Raw genomic sequence first — 27080 nt, forward strand, 5'->3', positions numbered from 1 at the left:
TCTTTCCCAGCGTGGGTGGACACCATCTGATGCTCTGAAGGTCTGGGTAAAGCCAGAAGATGCTGAGGAGCCATCTGCTTGATCTCTTTGCTTGATCTGGGACATCCATCTTCTGTCCCCAGACACCAGTCCTCCTGGCTCAGGCCGTGTCTAACTGAAACAACGTGGCCGGAGTGCTGGTTAAGATGCCATAGTACCGAGCCCCTAAAGTAAACTTGTCAACAAAAAAAAAAGAGGGCAAGTGACTAAGTGATATATATATAGAATTTCAAGTTACCAGAATAAAAGCGGGGCTGGAGCGGTGGCTCAGCACTTAAGTCATAAGCAGTTAAGACCTTGCAGAGTGTCTGAATTTGGTTCCTGCACCCATGTCAAGCTGCTCATAGTGGCCTATAACTCTACTTCCAGGGGACCTGACGGCCTCTTTTGGCCCATGCAGAAATGTGACACACATATTCACACACACACACACACACACACACACACACACACACACACACACACCTTTAAAGTTAAAAAAGACAAGAGAGAATTGTCATAAGCATATTATTAATCGAAAGGGTACTTCTTTTATAGCTGAAATATAACATGTGTACACATTTTTATTATAAGAAGTGACAGGAGGCTAAATCATAATAATGTGAGTCAATAGCTCATTAGCATTTATAACTGCAGTTACTGAGGACATGTTTCAATTTCATAGCAAAGAAGCAGAAGAATCAATTAACAAAGACAAACTGAAGGGGATATACATGTGGTGTGCCCACCGTGACCCTGAGGCCAAAGGTAAGATCACAAAGTGAGTTAAAGTTCTGTGTCCCCAAAGCATAGAGTATAGTGGTATTGCTATGTCAATCCAATCCAGTAAGAACACTCAGAAAGGATGGGCCAGAGTTCCCAACTTCCCGCTAAAGTCATCGAGGTTATCTCCCCTGGGAACTCTTCAAGGCAGCCTAATAGAAATGAATGAGATGGGGCTGGAGAGATGGCTTGGCAGTTAAGAACACTGACTGCTCTTCCAGAGGACCCGAGTTCAAGTCTCACCACCATCATGGTAGCTCACAATAGTCTGTAACTCCAATTCCAGGGCATCTCTTCTGGCCTCTGAAGGCCCCAGGCACACGCATGGTACACAGACAATGATACAGACAAAACACCAATGCACGTAAAATTTAAAAATAAAATTTAATTGTAAATGAATGAGATAAAAGAGCAAGAGAACCTGGGTAAATCGATCACACTAAGAATCACTTCATGTCGTGTTTTAGAAAGAGGCTTGGATGCATGGGCTTGGTGTGGTTGTAAAAATTGATTCAGGAAGACAGATAACTTGAGACTTGGCATGCTCTCCTTCCCCAGATTTGGCAGGTACAGAGGACTGAACTGCAGCAGGTAGAGTGAGCCAGCAGCTCAGATCTACTCCATCCCATATACACAGGTTTCCTGACACTGTGTGGTCACACCTCCCATTTACTCAGTTGTAGCCGGGTGGGGACACGATCTTGTCTCTTCTCAATTGGACACAACAGCCTCCTTATTCCCCAAGGACCACTAGTGCGCTGGTTAGCTTATGTCAACTCAACACAAACCTAGACAGACCTGGGAAGAGGGAACCGCAACTGAGAAATTACCTCCATCAGACTGTCCTCTGGGTAAGTCTGGTGGAGGGCGGCAGGTGGAGGTGGGGTGGGGGGATTAAAGCAGAGAGAGAGGAAATAGAGGAAGAGATGCATGAGAAGGCAAAGCAGAAGGAAAAGGGGAATCGTGTTAAAGGGTGGCAGCATCAGGAAGAGTGAGAACCACAGGCCTAAGGTGTTCTCATATATTGATCACAACAGTTCGAAAGTAACATGCTACCCCCAAGTAAAAATTAATTGTTGCTGGAGGGCTTCTCTCCAGGTTCCCCAAGCCCCGCAGTCCCACAATCCACTTATAAAATAATCACTCAGACGTTTGTATCACTTATAAACTGTATGGCCGTGGCAGGCTTCTTGCTAACTGTTCTTTTATCTTAAATTAACCCATTTTTATAAATCTATACCTTGCCACGTGGCTGGTGGCTTACCGGCGTCTTTACATCTTCTTATCCTGGCGGTAGCTGCAGTGTCTCTCCCTCCTTCTTCCTGTTTCCCCAATTCTCCTCTCTCTTTGTCCCGCCTATACTTCCTGCCTGGTCACTAGCCATCAGTGTTTTATTTACATAGAGTAATATCCACAGCAATTAATAGTGGACATTCTGTGTCCACATTGGAGGCTTTTGCTCCACTTTCTATCCAATATTTCATTTTAGACTTTCTGTGATTCTCAATATTTGGATCAAGCAGGACATGCTTCTTCCGACATCCCTACATAAGCTGATAACTCCACTAGAATAGAAGCCCAGGGCTGGGCCATAGTAACTACGGTCAATGCCTGGTACTGTCCTTAGCATATCATCGGTGCTAAAAAAAAAAAAAAAAAAAAAAAAGAAAATAGGAAATGAACAAGTAGAAACTGCTGGACCAGGCTATAAGCTGGCTAGTTAATGAGACTGTGACGAGATTCTGTGTCTGTGGAGCTGCAGGAACGCGACTGCTCATTGAAATTCTTCCTTAAGATAAGCAGCAGCCCTCAGGATACACAACACCCAAGTCATGTTTTGCACTATTCAAACTCAGATTTCCTGACAGACATAAAATAGTAGGTGTCTTTTGGCCAACACCATCGAGTCCCACCATTATAGCTCTGCTGTTGAAAATTTATGATTTCTTCTCGGTAACATCTGCTTTTCCTTCTCCCATCCTATGCTGTCTCAATCATCAAAAAACATTTATCTGCAAATGACAAGTGCCTCAAATAATGACTTCCTGTGCCTTCCCGAGTTGGCTGTTTTCTTTTCTCTGTCCTTCAGGCATAACCAGTGTGGTTTAGACAGCTCATCCACACAGATTTCCATGAGGAAATGTGTCCAGGCCAAAGTGAGTCCCCCTTTACTGTGGTAGGGGAGAGCATGCCCTGATGTTCCCCCAAGGCAAAGCCCACATTTTGCTCATGATACAGGCAGAGCAAACTTTTCTTTTTAAAGCGAGGAGCCTGTTTTTTCTCTGCCTACATCCTTGAATATAAATCCCTTGAAAATTATTTTTCAAATTCCAAGGTTCATTAATTTAATTGAATCTGTTCCTAGGTTTTAATTAAATCTGCGTTTCTCCCAGTAACCTTTGGAGAAAGACAGGAGCTGTATTATCATATTGGAAAGAACAGGGTCACAGAGCAAGACACACATGAAAGTGAAGAAAAGAAATGAGTAGGCAGGTTTCATATAAATTTATTTTTGTACCAAAAAAATCAACATTCAGAAACAATGCTTTTATTGTACAGTATAATAAAATAACTTTCACTAAATTAAAAAGTGAATTGTTTCTTGCTCATAAACCACAATATTTTTTCTATTAAAAAAGAAAAAGAAACAAAATTTACAATTTGTAGCTCTTGTAGAAAAAGACACCTGTTCAATAATTACATAAATACTCCCGACAGTTCTCAGTAGCCTGCTATGTGTCCTGTTTGGCTATGTCAGCTCCTAACGTCAATTAGCTTCGAAATTTGAAAGGCACCTGGTGACCAACATGCTGCTTATTATTCAAGGTATCCATTTTAATTTCTTTTGTTTGCATAGGCTTGACAAGTCTGAAAACTCTATTAAATTAAAAAGAATGAAGAAATAAACTACGGTGTGGTCGCCAGAAACAGTATCCTTCCCCTTAGCCACAAGTTCCCTCAGGGGAATTACAAAGTGCACCAGTTAAATACATCTGTACATTTAAAACATTAAATATGTCAACAGTGAGACATTTTTAAATATTTTTGAATCAAATACTATAGCACAAATATAATTTACAATATTTTGCACAGAAAACATTACACCTGAAATATAACTTTAGATATTATATAAAAATACATACAGTTTCTCTCCTCATTAGAAAAAAAAAGCACTTATTTGCAGGTTCCAGCATGATGTAGCAATTCAAAAGAACTTAACCCTTCAAACTATCATTTGTCTGCAAGGAAATGGCACCCTCTTAATTTTGAGGTTCTTAATGGCACATGGCCAGGAGTTAGACCCAGAGACTATGACCCCTTCCATTTTTTATAAGCATCCCCATACTTCTTCCAGTCTGATTGAATTCTAGGATTTCATTACAAAATTTTACAACCATTGTGTAATCGCCAGGAGTCTAACCTCTCCTATTGATTTTACACACGCATGACCTACACAGGGGGTCAAGAGAGAAGAAGACCGTAAATTTTGTACAATGTGGGCCATGCCTCTTAGTAGTCTTACACACCTATATACATCTTCCATTTTTTTAATGGAAATGCTTCCAGACATCTAGGATATGCATGCTAATGCTCCACAAAACGAGTTTCAGTCTATGTCTTGAACTTTGAAAGCCCCGAAGTAGGTCGCATCTTGATCTGGATCCAGCAGGGAGGGGTTAGACACCTGAACGCTGATTTCTTCACCAGCTCGGAGCTTAAAAAACCCTCCGACATTTATGGAGTAAAAGTGGAATTCAGAATTCCCCGACCAGTATTTGGTGCTTCCTCCTTTCATTAGGTTATGAGAACTTGGGATTTTGATGCTGGTTTTAACAACGTACACCATCAGCTGAAGATACTCTGTGGCTAGGTCTCCCGACGTCTCATGGTGCCGAAAGCAAATGTTGGCATACAGGTAGTAGAAGCCATCTTGGTTAACCCTTAGTTTTCCGTTGCTTAAAGTCATGTTGGAGATTTTGGCCCAGCCTCGATCATGGTACCAAGAGGACAAAGTGACTTTATGGGAACCTACAGAGGACAGAGGAACAGATTTAGAATCCACTTCTCATATGAGAAAACTCTTCATTATTTCCATGGGCTGGTGGGTGGTATTATATGCCAACGTCATAGTCCTTATTCCATCATAATAACTTACCTTGACACGCAGTTTCTGTATGGGGATGGGTGCATTCAACGGGACTTGGTGCTTTCTATCCTGACCACCGGGGGCACAAAAGCAAAAGTCCTTCATTCCTGCCCTTAAGGAGGCTATTGAACATGAGCGATAATGCAACATGGTCCAGAAAAGAAGCAGAGTGGAGGAGGAAGTGCATAAAATTGTGATGGGGATTTGAGAGAGAGGGAACAAGTTATTTCTACACAGAGGGACCAAACCTGACTCCATGAAGGGGCTACCCTGCCAGAAACATAGAAGGGAAAAGATTAAGAGCAGTGCACGCCAGGTTGAAGAGGAGACTTAGCCAGAGTCAGTTCAGACAGGAAAGAAATCAGCTTGTACAGGAAGAGCACTTCATCTGTCACATAGCTTACCCTCTGTTCATGGACAGGGGTATGTAGAAGGATATGAGAGTCTGGGTCACAGAAGCTGGGGGAAGGTCAATTCTATCTGTATCACCAGCTATCATCCCCACCTTAGCCAGAGTCACATAGTTGAGTGTCTATCCCCAGCGAAGCTCAAGAAATGAATGAATGAATAAATAAATAAATCCTAGCTCCTCGAGTCATGCAATCACTCACATCTAATATTGTAAAATCACTCCCCAGTTCCAAGTTCTCCTATAACCCCCTCTAGTCCATAAAATGAGGTGACAAGGGACCTCTATGCTTTCATTTCTGGAGAAGTCCAAGTTCTAAAGAACACTGTAAATCAATCATTTGCCCAATGTTTTTCGTAGTCCAGGTCTTTGATGTATATTACCAGCTCTTTAAAAATTGGGGATACCTCTATAATAAATCAAATTGCTCAATACGTGTACTTATGTGAATACTGATTGTTCTACTGGAAAAGGTGATAACTCAGAGGGTTGGAGTTTACAGAAGCATGGAAAGGTCCAAGAACACATCTTTCCTCCAAGGATTTTGAAATGAGTTATACCAAACTAACAGTGCCGTCTCTCTGGAGTCAGGAAGACAAGGCACAGCTGGTCTCAGACTACGGGATCAGGGAACAACTTGTTTCTGCAGCATAAAAAAAAAACTGTTAGGTGCCATGCTGCCTACAACTGGCTAGTACTGAGATGGTAAATGACAGGAATTAGTCAGGGAGACCCAGAAAAGACAAGTATTGCAAGTTCTTGCTCACGTGTGGAAGCTAGAAGACACACACACACACACACACACACACACACACACACACACACACACACACACACACATCAACCATGCAAATAGAAGGGGTGCTATTTGGGATTGAGTGTGATGGCAAGTGAATAATGTCAAAAATATATGATATACTTTAATAAAAATGTCCTTATGATTTCAACATTATGGTATACAAAAATATACATAAATAACTTTTTAAGAATAAAAGAAATAAGCACAGGGACTAACACTGAAGCCACCACCCCAGGAACTAGATTCTATGTCATGAAAGTTGACAACTCTCTGGTTTGGTGGATCCAAGGAGATCTTTGTATAAATAATAACAATAACAATAATATCACCTACACTATCTACCTTCCCATAGTAGCCTGAGTCCTAGAGAGACTTGAACACCTATATCCTTCCCTAGAGAGTCAGAGGATGAACCAGAAAAAGCCCTGTGGTATCTTGGATATGATCTGAGGACCTCCAAATCAAGCTACTGCAGAAATCCAACAGGAGATGGGAAAAGTGGGGTGAGATGAGGCAGTCGCCACTCTGCAGTGGGACAACCCATCACTAAATGATCAAGAAAACAAGGTTCCAGTTTCCAAAGAGGACAAGAGGGTCCTCATACTTTACAGCAGGGCTGCTACAGCCGGTCACCAGCCTCCAGGCACTGGATAGTAATCATCCTTTCCTCCCACTTATCTCAGCTCTGCCTGGAGGCAAGTGTCACTAAATGCAAATACCACCCTCGAGTCCCAAGTGAATCAACATGGGACTATAAAAGCCTGCTCACTACATCATCATAAACGCTGACATGATAACTCCTCCAGGACAGTAGATAGCCACCTAATCCAGGGGCAGAGCTTATGAAATTCAAAATATTCCCAACTCAAGTGACTCCATATTGCCCAGCTTCTTACCCAATTCCTGTACTACATTTCATTCAATTGTCATGTACATCTCTCTTAACAGAGACAAGTTAAATTACTAAAGTGAAGTCTCTTCTTCCTATGGAACAGGCAAACTCATGTTGGAGTGAGATATGGCCAGGGATGGCAAGAAAGGAATACAAAATGGCAGTGAGAACAGATTGGAACCCTGACTGAGTACCATTCCTATAGTTCAGTGTGTCACGTGGGAGAAGCATCCTCTATATTCTAATGTATTCTCTGCTTTTCTCCATTCCTGTCCTCAAGTACTGATTCTTCCTGGTGATCTGACAGGAAGAGACCTAACATGGTGCTTCCTGTGGACATTCACTCTGCCTAAAATGAAGAATGACCTGCTCTGTCCATAATGAAGATGTTTACCAAGTAGTGGGCCCTTGGGATGCTTACCACTGATGGCGGGGGAAATAAGAAGTGAGCATGTAAAATACGATCTTCCCATTGCTGCCTGCTGTGAAGAGCAGGGTTTGATATTGGTGGCGAGGGACTGCCCAGGCAGAAGCTGTAGAGATCCGTGATGTCAGCTTGGTGAGACAGAAGAGCCAGAAAAGCAGGGAGGCTCAAGTCAGAAATGGGCTGAGGAACGGACGCATACAGGTGGTGAGAAAAAAACGCTATTGAAGCTCAGTGGGGGTGTTTGTGAAGCCCACAGGAGAAAGACTAGAAAGGCAGACAGTGTGAATAAAGGACTCACCAAGAGATGACGGTGGGGGAAAGATGAGGAAATGGCAGGGTGGAGGCAGACCTGCCCTGGCAGTCAGGGTTTCTATTGCTAATGAGGCATGCTGCGGACCTCTTACCCCAGCCTGGCTGACCTCTCCAACTCTCTGCTGGGCTCCCAGCTGCTAGATCGTGGACAGGGACCTCAGCAAACATTTTTGCTTACACGGCTTCCTAAGGAAAATCCCATCTTCTGACCCCCCCCCCCGCCCCCCGCCAAGTACTTCCTAACGCATTTTACTCAAGAAACTTTGAAACCACAGAACAGTTCACATGCGACAACAGATTCCGTATAAATAAATACATAACGGCGCTCAAAAATAAAAACAGCAAGTGGAAGCCAACTTCCTCTGAATCATTCAATACTGGCCAGCATTTCGAGAACAATGGGTTAGAGGGGCTGTTGGCCCAACCAGAGTCACTAACTCTATTCTCTTAAACAGAGTCACAGAGTGGCCAATTTCCCTGTGTCCTAAGCCAAATAGCTGTCGGCACATGAGCAGGAGTTTTGCCTGGATTTTTGGCACTGGTTAGATTCTAGGTGCCTGCAGAGGAAGCTTTATAACTAAAACATGCTTGCTGTTGCCAAGCCAACTCTGGCACACGGTCTCAGGCAATATTTATCCTATGCCATTTAAAGTGAACTGAAAAGATAAATGTAGGGTACATTCACCGCACACGCAGCCCATGCATTGGTATTAATTTGATTGCCTTTGTGAACATGCAAACTAGTTTTCCCACTCAGAAAATTAGCATGGCTCCATCACCAGACACAAACAGACAGAGGACTATGCAGATCTGAACAGGGACCTTAGAGAACCTCCCAACAGCTCAAGAGCTGGCTTCTTGCCTTTCATATCTTCAGTCAGAAAACAATTCTCTCTATGGCCTCTGCTAGGATAATGGCTCAAAATTATTTATTAAAAAGATGAACTTTTATTATTGAAACGACTCCAAAAAGAGTTTAAACTCAAAAAAGAAAAAAAAATCTTGCCTTAGGTCATTTGTAGAACAAAATGAAATTTACATAATGACTTAATCAAGCTCAGATAACAATTGTGAATTACATCTGCCGAGAGTAATATGCCCCCTTCTACCAAAAATATAGTGTGTACAGCTTCCCCACAGAGTGGACATTGCTTCTGTGATTATTGTAGCTGAGGCACAGATCCCACCACTGCATATAAGGTCACAGGCCCAAGCAGACATTAGAGCCTTTGTCATTGGATACCAAACTGATCCACTTCTGGCAAAAATATCTATGACCCTTGCATTACTTCCTTCTGACAAAGCCAACCCCCCACAGGTACCTTGCAGCCTGCCTCTGGGATAGTGTATAACAGGGACTGAGAATTAAGTAGAGTGGAAAGTCAGCTTCTAATCCTGTTACCACTGTGACCTGAAGCAAGTGACAAACTATGGGAAGCCCCGTCTCACGGCCTGTACAATCCAAATGATAATTGCAACCTTGTAGGAGGATGAGAGATCCTGAATGCACAGCGAACTACCTAAGCAGAGGAGATATTCAGTATGTAGGACACAGTAGTGTTAACAATTCAATTCTCACTCTACTGTAATGTCCTCTGGAATCCTTGTAATCTTTGCCTAGCCCGTGGTGAGTAGCCGGTGGAACTATGTGATAACTACCTACCTAGTGCATTGAGGTAGCTTCAGGCACAGAACTCTGGACCCTCATTTTCAAAAGCAATCAGGTCCCTGGCCCATGAAACCAAATCTTTACCAGGGAGTAGGAGGATGAGCATGAGGAGAAGGCACAGAATATCTTAGCTGCTTGAGGATTCCGATTGTCTGCTAACCTCCACACAGTCCTCCCGGAAGGAAACCTCTCTGGCTTCCTGAATGAAGTCAGCCACCAAGGAGGTCAGTAATGGGCATGCGTTTGGTACCAAACTAATCTACTTCATGAGTTAAAACAGATGGCCACTGTGAACAATTATATGTGTGTTCCCAACTGGCACAGGTACCTAAAATAAACACCCACTTCCATGATCTGAAAATGAATACAGGGATGATGTGACGATGACATGATTGACAAGGTAGGAGTCAACTGAAGGGTTGGCCTCCTTCTTTTGGTTTAGAAGTCAAGACTCAGACGTTTTAGTAACAGGCTAAGAATAGGCTTGAGTATCCATGGGCTGACGAACGGAAAAACTGAAATATGTTTTTAGGCAGAGTGTAAATATAACTTACCCGATGGGATGTTGGCAGCATTAATAGTGAGATGAGCAAAAGGCTGAGTCTCAGACTTGCCCTGCTGGACCAGATCAGACCATGAACCTTCCATCGTGGCTGGGGATGAGAGGACCAGGTGAGTTTAAAGACTACAGACTGTATGGGGCTCCAAACACTCACACAAACTCATATTTACCTGGAACTCCCGTGAAGCGCTGTGGCCCGACAATATGTTGTAATTCCTGAAATAAAAGAGAATTTTATTCATAAACCCATTCTTCTGGTAAAGCGGTAAAAGTATGTAGGACTACCAGATGTAAAATCAGCCAGGATGCTTTATTTATTTATTTATTTATTTTTGGTTTTTCAAGACAGGGTTTCTCTGTGTAGCTTTGCGCCTTTCCTGGAACTCACTTGGTAGCCCAGGCTGGCCTCGAACTCACAGAGATCCGCCTGCCTCTGCCTCCCGAGTGCTGGGATTAAAGGCGTGTGCCACCACCGCCCGGCTAGGATGCTTTATAATGAGGCAAAGCTTTGAGGTAGGCAGCAGAGTCCCTGCAACTCATATTCCTAGATTCTGAACACCTGAAATACTTAAAAAGTCCAGCTTGCACACACACACACATGCACACATGCACGCACGCACGCATGCATGCATGCACACACCACCACACAAACCTTTGGGGCAATAAAAGAAAACAAGAGACAAATTAACTTATAAAACATAATAATTGAGCATAATTAAAAATCTGTAGCAGGTATACAGATGGGAAAGAAGTAAGCCATAAAAGTCCCAAATACACAAAATGTATGACTCTTCGGTCTTCAGTGGGCCTCTTTTTATGGAGCTCAGTAGTGAATTCCTATTATAATGCAGAGGCTCCACCCACAAGAAGGAGAATGATGCCTAGATCCCAGTGGTTATTTTTTTTTAAGTCACAGTGTGTTTAAAGTACTATGCGAAGGCCTAAGAGCTTTTAGAATGCCAATAATTAACTTAAAATACTGTTGCAAATAAGCCTAGATGCATAGGCCAGGGGGGGAAATGATCACAAAGTAGATAGGTGTTGGAAATTGCATATTTAACCTGGGCCCCCAGAATGAAGTCTCTATCAAGTGACTACAGGCTCTCCTGACTCAGACATCAGCTAACGTGAAATGTCCCATAAGTTAGAGCAGGTCAAAGCTCTAGCTCTCGCCTTGGTTCCAATCTCAGTGCTTAAAGAGCAGCCAGGCTGGGAAAGGTTGGATGAGATAATGCAGGTGAGCACCCAGCTGAGTGCCCAGCTCAGCTTTATATATAAAGTCAGATAGCTGGACGCTATCAACACAGGACAGTGTCCCGTCTCCCTTACTAGGATAAGAACTCCTGCTGGCCACCCACCACTCCACGATGTTTACAGAACAGACCATGTCACGAGAGCTTTCCCTATCCAGACAGGAAGTCTTGCAGCCATACAATCGGACCATTAAATGAGTAGATGAAATAACCCGAGTTCAATTCTTGCCAGTGAGAAGCTACCTGGAGATAACATGGATTCTTCTTTAGTCTTCTCTCCGCCCTCAGTACCCCCAAAAGGAGACAAGAATCTGTGCTGTTTTCCGTAACTCTTGGAGAACCCACAGAAATCACATCAGGCCAGCCTCTGCCCTGGTCTACACCTGGGTCCCTGTACAGCCTGAAACCCACTGTAGGGAATCTGAAGCAGGTGGTGGCCCCTTGCATTGGACAATGCAGTGGCTCTCGGTCGTCTTTCCTTCCTTCTCCACTTCTGACCTCCAGTCTCACAAGATCGTCTCAGGATTGCCAATGGTCCAATTTTTGGAATCTCCTGGTTTGGTTCACTTGACATTCATACTGCAGATTATGTGTGTATAGATATACATATATATATATATATGATTATGTATATATGGAATTATATGCATATTTAAATATATATAAATGCATAAGAATATATGTAGTTATTAAAAATACTATGTATATTTTATGGAATTATATATATATAATCATACATTGTATATTTTAATAACTACATATATTCTTATGCATTTATATATACACGCATGGTACATCATTATACATTGTATGTAACTTTATACATTTATATACAGTGTCCCTATATCCACTGTGTACATTTACACATAGATATCACATATACATACTGCATCTTTACCTGATTAGAATAGACATCTTGGAAACAGAGTTACATTCTGAGGCTTAAAGCCACACCCTCGTTTTCCCCTAGCTCTGACCTGCTCCACTGTCAGGAGAGCAGACGCATGGCACATCCCTCCAGATCTCTTCCCTGATTTTCTACACTCAGCCTCATTGTGGGGGAAAATCAAGAAAAATGTCATTATGGCTGCAGGGACTCTCAAAACTGAGTGGTGTGAGCCGACCTCCAGGAGGACCGGCAGGTACCAACTGCAAGATCATGCAGTGAGCCCAAGACACAGGAGGCCCGTGCTGGAGTCTCACATTTGAATTTCTAACAGACCAGCAGCTGCTATAGCCCCGGATGAGACTGACAAATCCCCTCTGCAAGGATTTCTACATGGGCAAATGAGGAATTATCTCAGAGCTTGAGACCCGGCCAAAGCAGCAGACTGAAGCCCCTGATTACATGGGCAGGAACGTTTTCTCTCCCTCTCCACTGGGAATGCACTTTCCCTGCCCGCTTAATCAGTGGCTTCTGGGTCAGAGCTGCCACAGACCCATTTAGTTACAAGAAAATTCAATAAATAGCACCTCTCCGAAGCACTTTCAATGCCTGCTGTCAGGGGAAAAAAGGGCCCGTGTCCCAGGATGAATTAGACCTCTCATTAGAGACCCAGGAGGTAAGGCTTTTGTGTTATTTCACTAGAGTATCCAAGAATTGCAATTCCTCTCAGAAATTCAGTAAGGAAGTTCCAAAATGGATCATATGATAAATCTGTGACCTCAGGTCACACACACAAAACACTGTAACACGTATGTCTCCACCCCAAACTTTTGAGCCCGAAAGTAACTGCTATTTATGGGTAGTCATAAACATACCATTCTACTAAGGTCTAGAATTTTCAGTTGTCTTTGGACTTTGAGACTGCAAAAAGATAAATAAGCAAACAAACAAATGCATTCTTAGCTGAAGGATACAAACAGCACAGTGCCTGCCATGCAACCGTGAAATATGAGTTAGACCCCCCAGAACTAGTGTATGTGTGTGTGTGTGTGTGTGTGTGTGTGTGTGTGTGAGAGAGAGAGAGAGAGAGAGAGAGAGAGAGAGAGAGAGAGAGAGAGAGAGAGAGAGAGAGAGACAAGAGAACTAGACACTGGTGCACCGTCGTAATCCCAGCACTCAGTAGGCAATACCAGCACTCACCAGCAGGTCCTCGGAACTCTCTGGCCAGGCAACCTCACCTAACCATCATTCTCCAGGACAATGAGGGACCCTGTACTAATAAACCAAGGTGGGTGGTTCTGAAGAACAAAACCCCCAGATGGCCTCTGACTTCTACACACATGTACACACGTACCCACACACAAGTGCATATGTGAGTGTGCGTGCGTGCGTGCGTGCAAGCATGTGTGCTCACACAAATTTCTTGTAGGTAGAACTTGATGTATCCCATTGGGGGATGCAGCTGCAGTTTGGAGGAAACTTTGGGATTGCCCTGGCCACTGGTCTCATATCAACTTGATATTTTTCAAAAGATACTCCCCGGTGGATTCTGATATCCAGCAGGCATTGAGAAATGTGATGTGTGACTGTCCCCGTGAATTGTGGTTTGGAAATGTCCACGTTCACTCAAAGGTATAATCTCACAAGTTACGTTTCTATCCCACATAATAAAACATAAATAACTTCTTACATTTTCAGCCAACCAAGTTTCCCCTTGCATTATCATTTTGAATTATATGATAATCATATAATAAACATCCTAGAGCGGAAGCCTCAACAGTTTCTAGAGTGTGGGGCTGAGCAAAGCCCTCCCATGACTAGGAGCCACTACTAAGTTATCTTCAAGAGAACCTAATTTTCTACCTGACTCCCTTACTTAGAAGATCAGCAACTTGCCTTCCCAGAATATAGCGACCTGAGACACACACATAAATACACACACAGATACACACACAGATACACACACACTCATACACACACTCACAGACACACACATACAGCACACACACTCACACACACACTCACAACACACACACTCATACACACACACACACACACACACACACACACACACACACACACACACACACACACACACACACACGACCCTTGGTTCCTATAAATGACCCAGCACAACAAGAATCTTTACCTATGAGAGTTAATAAGAAATGTCATGACTGAATGAACTTATTTACGGTCAAACTGTAACAAGTAGTCTTTTCAAAAAAATGTATCCATTTTTAGATAAGCATACTTTGGGCCTAAATTATAATAACTTCCTTTAACAGAACAAGAAAAGGGAACAAAACAGAAAGAAGAGAGAAAACTGAGTCAGCCAAAGAAATTGCAGCCAAGTGACAAATACAAGAAACCTTCTGACACAGTGCCACCTAGTGGACACTGCCCCAAATTGACGCCCCCTGGAAGCCACAGGCAGGCTTGAAGGCTTTCAAACTGGAAATGACGAAGTTTCACATTGAGTGCTATCTTTCGAAATAGATGGCATTAATTTTTCATCTTTTTGTCAGAGCACATCTGCAGAGACAGGAAAACAACCGATTTGATTTTTTTCTCTTAATCTCAACTGAGTTTAAGTCATAGGAAACAATGTTTAGATTTCCCAATCTGTCCCTCGGAGGAACAAGGCATACAAAAGATCAATTGATTGTGTAACTGTGGTCTCCACTCTGGCCTCCATTCAACTTCTCTTAACTGAGACGTCCAAGAAGCGCAGGTCCCAGGAGTGTGATGGGGGACCATCCAGTCGACTAGGACCCAGCTCCCTTCAGCCCCCCTGCGTGGCCTCTTAAATGATTTAGGAATTTTTTTTTTCCAACCTCAAAGAAAAGCTGCTCATTTTGAGAAGTCAGGGGAGGCCACACTGTGTAAGAATAAACACAAACTCTGAGTTGTATTTTAAAGTGCTTAACTGGATATTGGATTTTTGCTCCACATAATTTATCCAACTTCTAAGCCTACCTTTGTGAACTGTGCTGAATAACTGTTAGAAACAAGACCCTGGGTATATGCGATTAAGTTGGTCTTAAGTTTGTCTGACTTCAATTTTGTTTTATCCTTCTAAATTACACACACACACACACACACACACACACACACACACACACACACACGCACACACACACACACACGTATTCTAACTGAGGGCATTCGCAGCTGAATAGGTTCCACGTAAAGGTCAAGTTGCTAGAGTCTGGGTCTATCAGCCTGAAATCCCACCCATGCTGTGATATGAATCATGTGATCCATGGGGTACCTGTCAATCAAATCACAGAAGAAGCAATTTGTACAGCCAGATGCTCCAGACACTCTTGGCACCAGTCAGTAGCAAGGGCCTCAGGTGGCTGCCTCCCTAGGCAACACCGCAGCAGCTGCAGGGACATCTGGCTGGTTGAACAAGGATTTAACACTCCGCTTGCCAGATATAATACAGGGTTCATGCACTTGTTAACATATGTAATGCACTCATTTTAACATCTTAATGATACCCTTCGTGTAATTCTTCTCCGACCTAGTTACAGGAAGAGTGCATTCATCAGCCAGTTAGTACATGAATGCCACACTCAGGTTGTTTCTGAAAATGAATAGCCCGTTTCCCATTCCTGCAGGGAATACCTGAGGACCTAGATGTGGTAAATCCCTCAGAAATCCCATCTCCTCCTCAGCAGCCCGGTACTACTGCCTTTAAGCTACCATCCTCCTTCTTGGAAAGACACCAATTGCTTCTTCCTACCTCCTCACCCTGTCTTTGGGCCTCAGACGATGCCTGGCTGCTAGAATGAGCATTGTCTCTCCTCTTCCTGAAATCGCTTGGCAACTTCAGGAACAAGTACAGACCTACATTTGATGAGGCTCGACATGCCTCGTCCTCTGTGATATTGCAAGATTTAAATAGTTAGGTCTGGGTTCAAAGTTCCCTGGCACACTTCCCAAATTCCTGAGATTTCTTTAATGACAAAAATGATGGAAGCATCTTCTGTTATTCATAAACCTTTCTCAACCGGGGCCTATTTATACCAACGAGATAACTCAGAGGATGGGAGCCGGTTGCCAAAGCAACCAAGTAGATGATGAGGAGATTGGGGTTTTGTAAGGCATCCAGTTGTCCTTCCACATCTTAAGACATAGAAACTGCTTAAGGAGAGGGGAACTGGAACACTTGCTATCAGAAGTCTTTCAGGTGTAGAGAAAACAGTTAACTAGGCACTGAGATGCCCATCTGGCTTCGCAGCCCTTCCTCTGCTGCGTCTGTGTACCACCTCCTCCCGCAAGGATGCTGGCAGTGCTGGGAACTGGGTCATGTGGAGCTTCTTCTGACGGTGCTATGTGCTAGAACCTGGCATCCCATTCATGGGCACCTTTGACACCTGCTGCTCCTTAGCCAGAATGCCCCAGTGACTCCTGCAGAAGCTCATCTTTAGTCACAAAGCTATTACCTCGAGGCAGTCTTCCCAGGCACAGAGAGAGTAACTACCACTGTGCTGTACCACCCTACTGAGGCAGGACCTAGATTCCTTAATTTCACCTTCCCCATCCCCATTCCACCCCACCCCACCTCCGCCTGCCCTAAAGTTCATACCCAGAGAGAGATATTATTAGATGTCCTGGTGACAGCCCAGGATCCTTAGGAGGAGTCAGTGGTGACAGCTCAAAGACACCCCCAAAGCCGAGAACTTTAGAGCAGACTTCTGTCAGAGCAGATACACAATGGGAGATGCCTCTTGCCCCGGCATCCTTGGGCAGAGCCCCTCCCCACCCCCCTCAAAAGCACTGGGAAAGCATTCAGAATGGAGGCAACTCCTCACCATCCCCATGGAGGATGGAAGTCCAAAAGGGGTCCAGCAGGAAGAGGGGAGGGCAAAGGTGGAATGGTGTCTAACCCCACTGACCTCAAGGGTCAGAACTCCCCCTGCTCACTGAGCAATTGTCATGAAAGTCTTTGAAAGTTCCCCGGTGAAGCCCTTGGCCATGATGGCCACTTGGGTACCATTTCTTCCAGGAGTGGAAGAGACACATCTGCAACTGCTAATGTCCTCTCCACATCAAGAGGCCGAGGAGCTCCATGCCCTTGTTTTCATAAAGCAGAGTGATGCTTTCCCTGGAAGGGCAATGGGTATTCTGGGAATAGAAAATTAGTTTTTATTGTTTAACCTTCATGGTTTAAAAGAAGAAGCTTCGACTACAGTTAAAGGTCCCCTTGGGCTTTGATGAAGAAGCCTTATGACAGCGGCATTAGTCTTTATGAAAAGCCCAACTTTAAAGTGTCTTCTACTATGCTACTCATTAAAAAAAAATATGTATGCAGGGGCTCAGCAGAGGAGCGCAGTGTGACCGCTCTGTCCACTGCAACAAGAATGCTAGCCTTACACTGCACTAAGCCCCACCTCTTCAGAAAAAGATGGCTTTCACAGTCTCTCAGAAGTGTTCCTGGTGCCCTAGGAATAAGAGTCACCGGGCAGCCAAGGTGTCAAGACAGCCACTGTAGACAGTGAGGATGGGAAGTGAAGGGTGCCAGCCACCAGAGGAGGGCCCTTAAGGGGCTCATGACCAGAGAGAGGAAACTGTCCTCTGGAGCAAAACACACTTGAGAACTGCAACTCTAACAAATCTTACAGGTTTGCAACATGACTCACTTCTGACAAGGATGACTAGTCACATGTACTGACTAGTTTTATGGCAGCTTGGCATGGGCTCAAGTCATTTGAAAGATGGGAGCCCCAATGGAGAAAATGTCTCCATAAGACCATGCAGGCAAGCCTGTAAGGCATTATCTTAATTAGTGATTGATGGGGGATCCAGCCTGGGTGCATGTAGCTAGTGTTCAGATATAAGCTTCATGTGTCCTCAAGAGGGCCTCCTAATCCCACAAGCAGGTGGCCAAGCACTAGTGGGAGCCTCTTTTGGGAAATGCCTGCCCTGCAATTTGAGGGACAATTAGAAAAAACAACTAGACAAAAATGGCCCTGAAATGTCCAAAGAGCACACACAAGAGCCTAATTCATTCATCCTTCAAGTAGAGACCTGCTCGAACGTTTTGTGAGGAGGCAGAATTCACATGATGAAGGGCGGGCGGGGAAGAGCTGGGGGGTAAAAGCTTAAGACCATTCTCAGGCTTCTGACTCTGTGTGGTGGAGGGGACAGAGCTGCCACTCACCTGGGAGAGCAGACCCGAGGAGTGGCCTCGATGAGGACAAGGAGCGGTCCGTGTTCTGAAAGACTTTGACCCTTAGCACTTCAAATCAGTCATTTTTACCCCAGCTACTGCTGTGATCGCCACATGGTAGTCTCAAAAGGCCAAGATCAAGAACTGGATCAGCAACTTCGTGACCAGGAAGTTCCCTGGAATGGGCCTCCCCCCGACCCTGTACTTCAGGATAAACAGTCACTGGATGTCAGATCATCTCTGATATAGACAACTCTCTCCAGCTCCTAACCCCACCTTTTCTAGACACCAGTCTTCATTCTCTTTCGCATATTCGGTTCATTAAAAAGAAGTGTAAAAAAAAAAAAAAGGCTGTTCTGTCCATCAATGGCTCCTAGCACTTGGGATGGTTTGGAGGCGTCACGGGGTCCACTCTTGTGGCCCCCAAGTCAGAACTTCTGGCCAAGGATCTGAGAGCTCTTAAAAAAGCAAACAAGCAAGGGCCCCAAGTTCACTGAAGATGGAGCTAGATTGGAAAACACTGCCCTGGGACTTTTCCTCCCCTCCGCGCCACAGGCTGCCACTCTCCCTGTGTACACAAGGCAACTCAGCCCTTAGAACACAAGACTCCACTAAGTGTCTGGAGTCGGCCCATCATGGATGCCCTCTCTCAGATAGATCCTTCTAACGTTGTCTCTTTCAAGATGCCCATTCAAAACAGCTTTTTCTTCCATCCTGGGGTATTCATAGCACAGATAAAAGCAGCTCACCTCTGACATCACTTGCTAGTTAGTCTGCAATACTCCTGGCTCTTGCCTACTTCACTTGGGCTCTCCTGAGATTAAGGATGCTGCCAACAGTCATTTGTTGAGCAAATGGCAGTAGATGGTGTTGTGGTTTGAATGACCATGTCCTCCACAGGCGTGTTCATCTGAACACTTGACGGCACTGTTTGTGGAGGTTTAGAAGGTTCAGCTTTGCTAGAGGAAGTATGTCACTGGAGATGGACTTCAAGCTTTCAAAGCCTGCTGCCATTCCCAATGTGTTCTCTCTCTCTCTCTCTCTCTCTCTCTCTCTCTCTCTCTCTCTCTCTCTCTCTCTCTCTCTCTCTCTGTGTGTGTGTGTGTGTGTGTGTGTGTGTGTGTGTGTGTGTGTCTTTCTCTGTCTCTCTCTGTGTTGTGCTTATTATTCACAATTTGAGCTCTCAGCATCCAATCTCAGCTACCATACCTTTTGTGTGCTGCTACGCTTCCCTGCCATGAGGGGCTCTTCTCTCTCCAGACCATAAGCCCAAACAGACCCTTCCTTCTGTAAGTTACTTGCCTTGGTCATGATTTTATCACAGCAACAGAAAAGTCACTAATACAGATGGCTTTGGCTCTGTAGGAAATCTCTGTGGATTGTACTTCAGATTTCCCATAAAGATAGCTTTTTTACACACTAAATATGATTGAGGTTGATTGCAATTCCCAAAACTATTATGGCAAGGGGAGATGGAATCCTGCTAGAAAACCACTATATGACTAACATCTCGACTTGGGAACACCAGTGACCCAAACTCAAGTTTCCTTCTGTGTTTATGAGAAACTCTCTTAGGATACATATTCTTGAAGACAAAGGCAAAAAGACAATAAATGGGATTTGGATTCCCCCCTTGGTCTTTCTTTTGAAATTAGAAAACCTATAAGAAATAATGTCTACATAACAACTCCAAAGTCTCCAGGCAGACATAACCTGTTTAAATTTTCATTGATTTCTAATTTACTTGAGTTGAAATCTGGGGAAAGGCTTTTTTTTCTGGCTCTAACTGTCCTGGAATTCACCAGGCTATAGATCAGGCTGTTCTCAAACTCACAGAGATCCACCTGCCTCAGCCTCCTAGGTGCTGGGATTAAAAGCATGTACACAATCCTGGCTAGGATTTATCTAACAATCAACATTGGGATTCTATGCTCCACCAGGAAAAAAAGAAAGCAATCACTCTACGTGATGAACATTCTGGTTTTGAGTAAACGTTTCTGAATCCATAAAATCTAGCCAAAAATGGCAAGTGACAATCAACATTATGGATGTATATGTCTAGATGGACCTGTGACACTTCTTTAAATGGGTGAATGCTGTTAAATCTGCTTTTCAATCTCTCTCCCATGCTCTCTCTTGGTCTCTCTAGTTACCTAAATGTAAACTTTAGAAAATAAAATCCTGACCACCAAAACTTTTCAGACTTGTGTTAACTCTTGCTCCATATATATGAGTATCTATGTGGGTATATATGGGAAAGTATATGCGTGTTGTGTATACTGAGTCCACTTTCCTACTTATCCAGAGCTAATGTATGCCAGAGACTGCCCATGGCACCTCTCTCTCCTCCTTGTTGGTTCTAGACAGTCTCCTCCTCAAGCATTACATGGCAATGGAAGCCCAGCTGGAAGCTAGATGTCTAGTCAGCAGGATGTATTAGTCCAGAGGTATCACTCCCACATAGAGCCATCACTGTCTGTTACCCTTTCCCTATCTAAACATGACAGTCCAAGAGGCCACCCTGGACACAAAGAAGATACAGACATGTTGAAGAAAGAGAATTCAGCCCTGGGTGGCTCATCTTAGTAGTATAATAGAGAAGAAACATACCCAGCCATTTCCCTTGATAAGATTCTTCCAATTGAGAAGATGTCAAGTAACAATGACTATTTCATTGCAGAACAAAGCATCAGAAGTGTTGGGTTCACTAGTCTTACAATAAGGGTACAGTGAGCATGTACATTATAAATTATAAAGGGAATGATGCTAAACATATACTGACTATCTCAGGATAACAATGGTGCTCCAATGATGACTTTCTTACCCTACTTATCCAGTAAGGCATTAGAGCTGGGGTTCTCAACCTTCCTAATGCTGTGACCCTTTAATACAATTCCTCATGTTGTGGGGACCCCCAACCATAAAATTATTTTGTTGCTGCTTCATAACTGTAAGTTTACTACTGTTATGAATTGTAATGTAAATATCTGATATGCAGGATATTTGATATGTGACACTCCCCCTGAGGGGGTCATGGCCCCTGCATTAGGGGCTCAGATGTCTTTAAAGAAGACAACTTGATTGTCACTGACATCATTGGGTTGGTTGGTGTTTGTTTGTTTGTTTGTTTCTAGATTTATTTGATGTGTGTGAATGTTTTGCCTGCGTGAATGTATGTGCACCACATGTGTACAGTACCCACAAAGGTCAGAAGAGGACCTGAGGTGTTACAGATGGTTGGGAACCAAAATATGGGTGCTGGCAACTGAACCCAGGTCCTCTGCAAGAGCAGCAAGTGCTCTTAACCAGGGAGCCATCGCCCCAGTTCTTATCGTTGGATTTTCGTTATTTGGTAATGGAATCGGAGAGTTTTACACAATTGCACTTATATAAGAAACCAGGGTCAAGTTTCCAGTACACATTCTGGGTCTCCATCTACAGAGAGACCAGGCTGTGGAGAAGCAAACATATCCACCGGACATGGGACAGAAGTGAGAAGTCTAGCTAGAGACACCACCTCACAAAATGTACCCGATTGTTCTGGCACTGGGGCATATTGTCCACAGTGGCCATTCCTGACCACCAAGCACATATCTGCCAGATGAGAAAGAACCACCCTTACAACATCCCTGAATGGCTTTAGAAATTGGTTGATGATACCCCATTTCATTCAAGAATCTTAGTTTACAGAGTTCAATAAGTGGCCCATCGTTCATTGGTTCTTTTTTTTTTTCTTCTTCAGATAACCCCAAAAATAAGTTAGGTGTGATATATTCAAGAGCTAACTAGAGTCCTTGGCCTAGGGAAACTTACAGCTTTGTTCCACCGTCTATAGACATTTTTATTATTATTATTCAGCTTTAGGAGGGCTTTTTCTGTTTGTTTGTTGTTTGCTCCTTTGTTTGAGCTAATGTTGGAGACTGCTCATGGTATATTCATAACAATCCTTTCCCCTGTTGGTTCTAGGCAGCCCTTTCCTCAAGCTTTATGGGCAAATGGCAGCTCACCTGGAGGCTAGTTGAGGCTCCCATGCAGGAGGTCTTATGCTAGGGGACACTGAGACACGGAGCTACCTCAGGCATTATCAGGTAAATTACAAGTGTGAGTGTGTTTGTGTGACACACAAGTACTACATGACACTCTCTCTCTCTCTCTCTCTCTCTCTCTCTCTCTCTCTCTCTCTCTCTCTCTCTCTCATTCCACTTTTTTGTTTAAGACAGGTCTCTCACTGGCCTGGTATCTGCCACAGATGCCAGGCTGACTCTCCAGCGAGTCCCTGAGATCTGCTTGTCTCTTCTTCCATGGTATAGGAAACAGAAAAACCTATTCCTGGATTTTTCCTTTATCTTATGTGGACAGGGTTTTGCCTGCATCTGTATGTACAGCACATGCATGCCTGGTGGAAAGGGAGGCCAGAAGTTGTCAGATCACCTGAAACTAGAATTGCAGACAGCAGCGAATCGAACCTGGGTCCTCTGGAAGAGTAGCAAGTATTTTTAAACACTGAGCCATCTCTCCAGCCCCTCCTGGCTTTTTAAAATGTGAACTCCGGTTTTCCAAACACTTTACCAACACAGCCATCTCTCAAGCCCTACCAAGGGAAAAATTGTAATGCTCTCTAATAACACATAAAAAATACATAAATATTAAATAAAAGCAGTCTTGTCTATCATATACATTAAAAATATTTATAATTCTGGTCTAGAGGGATGGCTCAGTGGAGAACTGTTTGATGAACAAGCATGAAGGCCTGGGTTAGGAGCCCTAGAACTCACATGAAAGCCAGGCGTGGCAAGGCCCATCTACAACCCCAGGGCTTGGGAGAAGGGCCAGGCAGAGCCTGGAGGCTCACTGTCCCACCAAACGAGGCTCCACATTATGTGAGACACTCTGTCTTTACACACACACACACACACACACACGCACGCACGCACGCACGCACGCACGCACGCACACACAGGCACACACACATATACACAATTCATAATCTAAAGTCTAGCTTTTAAAAGCCAATATGAAAAGCAAGTACAGGGCCTAGAGAGATGACTCAGTGGTTAAGAACACTGACTTGCCCTCCCAGAGGATCTGAGCGCAATTCCCAGCACCCACGTGGCTGCTCATAACTTCAGTTCCAGGGGATCTGGCTCCTTCCTCTGGCCTCTGAGAGTACCAGGAACATATGTGGTACACAGATATATGTACATGAAGGCAAAAGACCCATATAGATTAAATAAATAAATAAGCAAAGGAAGGAAGGAAGGGAGGGAGGGAGGGAGGGAGGGAGGGAGGGAGGGAGGGAGGGAGGGAGAGAGAGAAAGACAGAAAGAAAGAAAGAAAGAAAGAAAGAAAGAAAGAAAGAAAGAAAGAAAGAAAGAAAGAAAGAAAGAAAGAGAGAGAGAGAGAGAGAGAAGAAAGAGAGAAAGAAGGAAAGAAAGAAAGAAGGCAACCATATGCCCTTTTGATTCTTCATACCCCCTTCAAGGCACAGAGTACCTCATTGTGACAGACAGCAAGGTGACATCTATTGATTTCTTCCTTTGGTATCATTCATCTAAATACTTTGACAGACAAATTTTGGACAATTGTTTTTCTATAAAATAGGTCCCAGTATAAAATCAACAAGCCGGCACACTGAAGGCAGGCAGAGTCACAGCCCTGTGGGCTCACAATATTAACTCGATGCATGTCTAGCCATGGAGTCCAGACAGAAGGTTTAGGGTGAGTGCCCTGACTGCCACGCACAGCAATGCTGGGTAAGCCCTGAACTCACCACTTTGCCCAAGCCTGGCTGGCTAGGCAGAACCCAGCAAGGCTGCCAAAATTGAAAACAGGCATCCTTTTACAAGTCAGACACCACATTTGTACTAGTTTTTTTTTTATTGTCATAGACTGTTATGATAGACTTTATAAATTGCGGTTGGTAGAGTTGGACCAGTAGGAGGCTTTCAGAGTTCTGTGCTAAAGGGGAAAGAAAGCCAAGAAAACCCTAGCCACAAACAAAAAAGGAGGGAAAAACAAGATTACTTGTCTGACCACAATGAGCTGGGTAAACACCACTTTCTGCATGCCTCTAATATGATATTGCACTCATGTCTGGTGTGTGCTCCCACTGCAAGAGCTGATCTCTCAATACTGGTCGCAGCTACACATGAACTGTCTTATGGGTTCGCTCAATATCAGTTAGAACTCAAGTTAAGATGGAAATCTGCTTCCAGAATGCCTACTCCACCCGTCCTATTTTTATCAACACCAAGACAAATTAGAAATCTGACTACTCTGGCAAATATCACGGGCGTCACATTAACCAATGATTTCCATCAAAGGATAATACATTTGGTAGACCATTCATTTGACTGGGATAAAAGAGTAAATTATTGGGTCTAAGGGGGAAAAAAAGGTATGGCGAAAGGCCTAGGTCCACAGTTACACCATATGGATGCTGGTTAACTGTAATGATAAGGTTTGGGTAACATTCATCTCCTGCCTAAAAGATCAGGCCTAGGAAATCTTCCCCATCTCGCACACATTGGGTGTTACAATAATGTGTATATTATACCAATGTACTCTGGCTTATTGCGATAGTTCACTGAGCTTTTAAAAGGCTTTTATAAATTGCCCATGTTTTCTAAAATGCAAACTCCTATAGCATAACAAGTAAAGCACAAAATGAATGATAAATAAAGCCCCACTCCTCTTGAGAACCCATAATTATCTGTTAATAGAAAAGACCAGGCTCTCTCTCCCTCCTTCCCCTCCTCTCTTCCTCTCAGAGGGAGTATCTCACTATGTAGCTCACGCTAACCTCAAACTCACAATCCCCCAGCCTCAGTTTGGGATTACAGACATGAGCCACCATATCCGGTAACCTTTAATGCAAGCAGCTGATTCTTCTCGTCTGGTCTCCGTCCTAGTTTACCACATTCTGACTTGAACCCAGAGGCTCAGCCACACTAAGCATGCATCATCCTACCATGAAGCTCCATCCCCCTCCCCCCCCCCCTCCGACCAAGAAAGGCTATCACTTTTTAACAATGGTGAAATTCTTTAATCCCTAATCCAAACTGTGCTCACTTAAAGTAGTTTCACAGTATATTAAATTATATAGACATATATTCACAAAGACAGATCATGGCTGCTGTAAGTAACATGCCTTCTCATGCGTGCTCCAGGGACATCATCCATTTCACTGACTCTGTGACACTCAGCGTTGGTGGATCGTCTCTGAAATTAAGGTGCAAGTAGAATCGGTGATGGCCACCTTGGTCAGCATATTGTCTTAGTGGTGTGACTCAGTGATGGAAGCCGAAAATCAGCGGTCCCTTAAATGGCATAAAATGCAGCAAGCCTCCCCTTGAAAGTGTTATATTTACCTTAATTAGTTTTACAACTTACTCTTTCCGCCTGTACTTGTAGCTGACAGATTTTTAGATCTCTGTTCTCCCTCTGGTGAACTAAGCTAGAACTGTACTAGTTAATTAGTAAAGCTTAACAAATCCGAGGTCCAACAGCTCTGAGAGTGCCCGGGTTACTCTGAGATAATGAGACAACGTGAGAAGTAGTGAACTGGAAGCCGGGAGGGCTAGTGGATGGGGGTTCACATGCAGACACACAGCATGTAGCACTGGACTTCTACCCAGTTTTCGGTGGAGTCGGTAAGTACAGTAATTCGGAGGCAGCAGAATTCCCGGGTGGCTTTCCTCAGGAATCTGCCAGGCAGATGTGTTTCTCAGCTAAGGCTGACAGCCTGGTGTCACCCGGCTTCTCCAGTCTCATCTCTCTTATTACCCAGCTCTCCCAGCAAATGAGACAGGAGACACGTGATTTCACCTATCACCACGCCTGCTCAGCACACCTGCCTCTCACCACGCCTGACAGCAGAGGGCCAGTTACATGGCTCCTCACGGGAGCCCAGGCCACAGGTATGCTGCAACAGGGGATCCTTCAGAAGCAGCTGGGGAATGAGCCACCAGAAGGTCCGAAAACCTAGAATGTAGTTTTTTAGATCAAAGATTCAAACTAACAAAGTGATCGTCTGAAAACTGTAGTCACTTGGATTCTCTTTGTAGAAACACATTCAAATCCCTCCTCTTAAAAAGAAAGGAAAAAGCCAGGGTGTGGTGGTGGCATACCCCAGAGGCCAGAGGCAGGCAGATCGCTATGAGTTCAAGGCCAGCCTGGTCTAAGGAGTGAGTTCCAGGACAGTCAGGGCTGCACAGTGAAACCCTGTCTTGAAAAACCAAGAGCAAAAAGCAAAAAAAGAAAGGAAAGAAACTGACCACCACCAACTTCAAAAGAATTCTCTTTAAGACAGCCTCATCAGCTCCTTCACAATTTATTAAAACAAAAGAACAGAGTCAATGTTTCTCAAGTCTTACTAGTGAGCTACCACTGTGTCCGAGAGAACCCTTGACTTAACCACTTCAGGGCGAACTTACCTTCTGCACGGCCCCGTGAAAGGCCTGTTTCATCCTCCTGCATGAGTCAGGTAGTGCGTCTGTGTCCTCACTCTCCAGAGTCGAGTCCTGTAAGCCTGGGTTCTCACGGAGTCTCAGAATTCTATAAATGCAGCGAGTGCTGTCTTCTGATATTCTGTTCGGATCCATCTGAGAGGGGGGAAGGATATTAAAGTGATTATAGCTAATGAAACGTGACTCAATAGTAAAAGGGTGATGCTTAGCGTTTTATATCCCTTAGTGGTAGATAGTTAATAGCATTACCCTCCAGTTGATTAAAATATCTCTT

The 27080-nt window shown here is 44.0% G+C and overlaps 1 protein-coding gene across 1 annotated transcript in view; it reads right to left on the bottom strand.

The window, feature by feature from the left end:
- Window positions 1–3312: 3312 nt before the first annotated feature.
- Tnfsf11 (TNF superfamily member 11) overlaps window positions 3313–27080 on the bottom strand; it is a 30936-nt gene continuing 7168 nt past the window's right edge. The window contains exons 2-5 of the mRNA XM_006983823.3: window positions 26774–26941; window positions 10189–10234; window positions 10011–10109; window positions 3313–4830 (exon numbers count right to left, since the gene is read on the bottom strand). Of these exons, the coding sequence (XP_006983885.1) occupies window positions 4409–4830; window positions 10011–10109; window positions 10189–10234; window positions 26774–26941 (735 nt within the window). The 3' untranslated portion in view covers window positions 3313–4408. The remainder of the gene's footprint in view (window positions 4831–10010; window positions 10110–10188; window positions 10235–26773; window positions 26942–27080) is intronic.

The sequence above is a fragment of the Peromyscus maniculatus genome, chromosome 9 (assembly GCF_049852395.1).
Source record: "Peromyscus maniculatus bairdii isolate BWxNUB_F1_BW_parent chromosome 9, HU_Pman_BW_mat_3.1, whole genome shotgun sequence".
NCBI classification, from domain to species: Eukaryota; Metazoa; Chordata; class Mammalia; order Rodentia; family Cricetidae; genus Peromyscus; species Peromyscus maniculatus.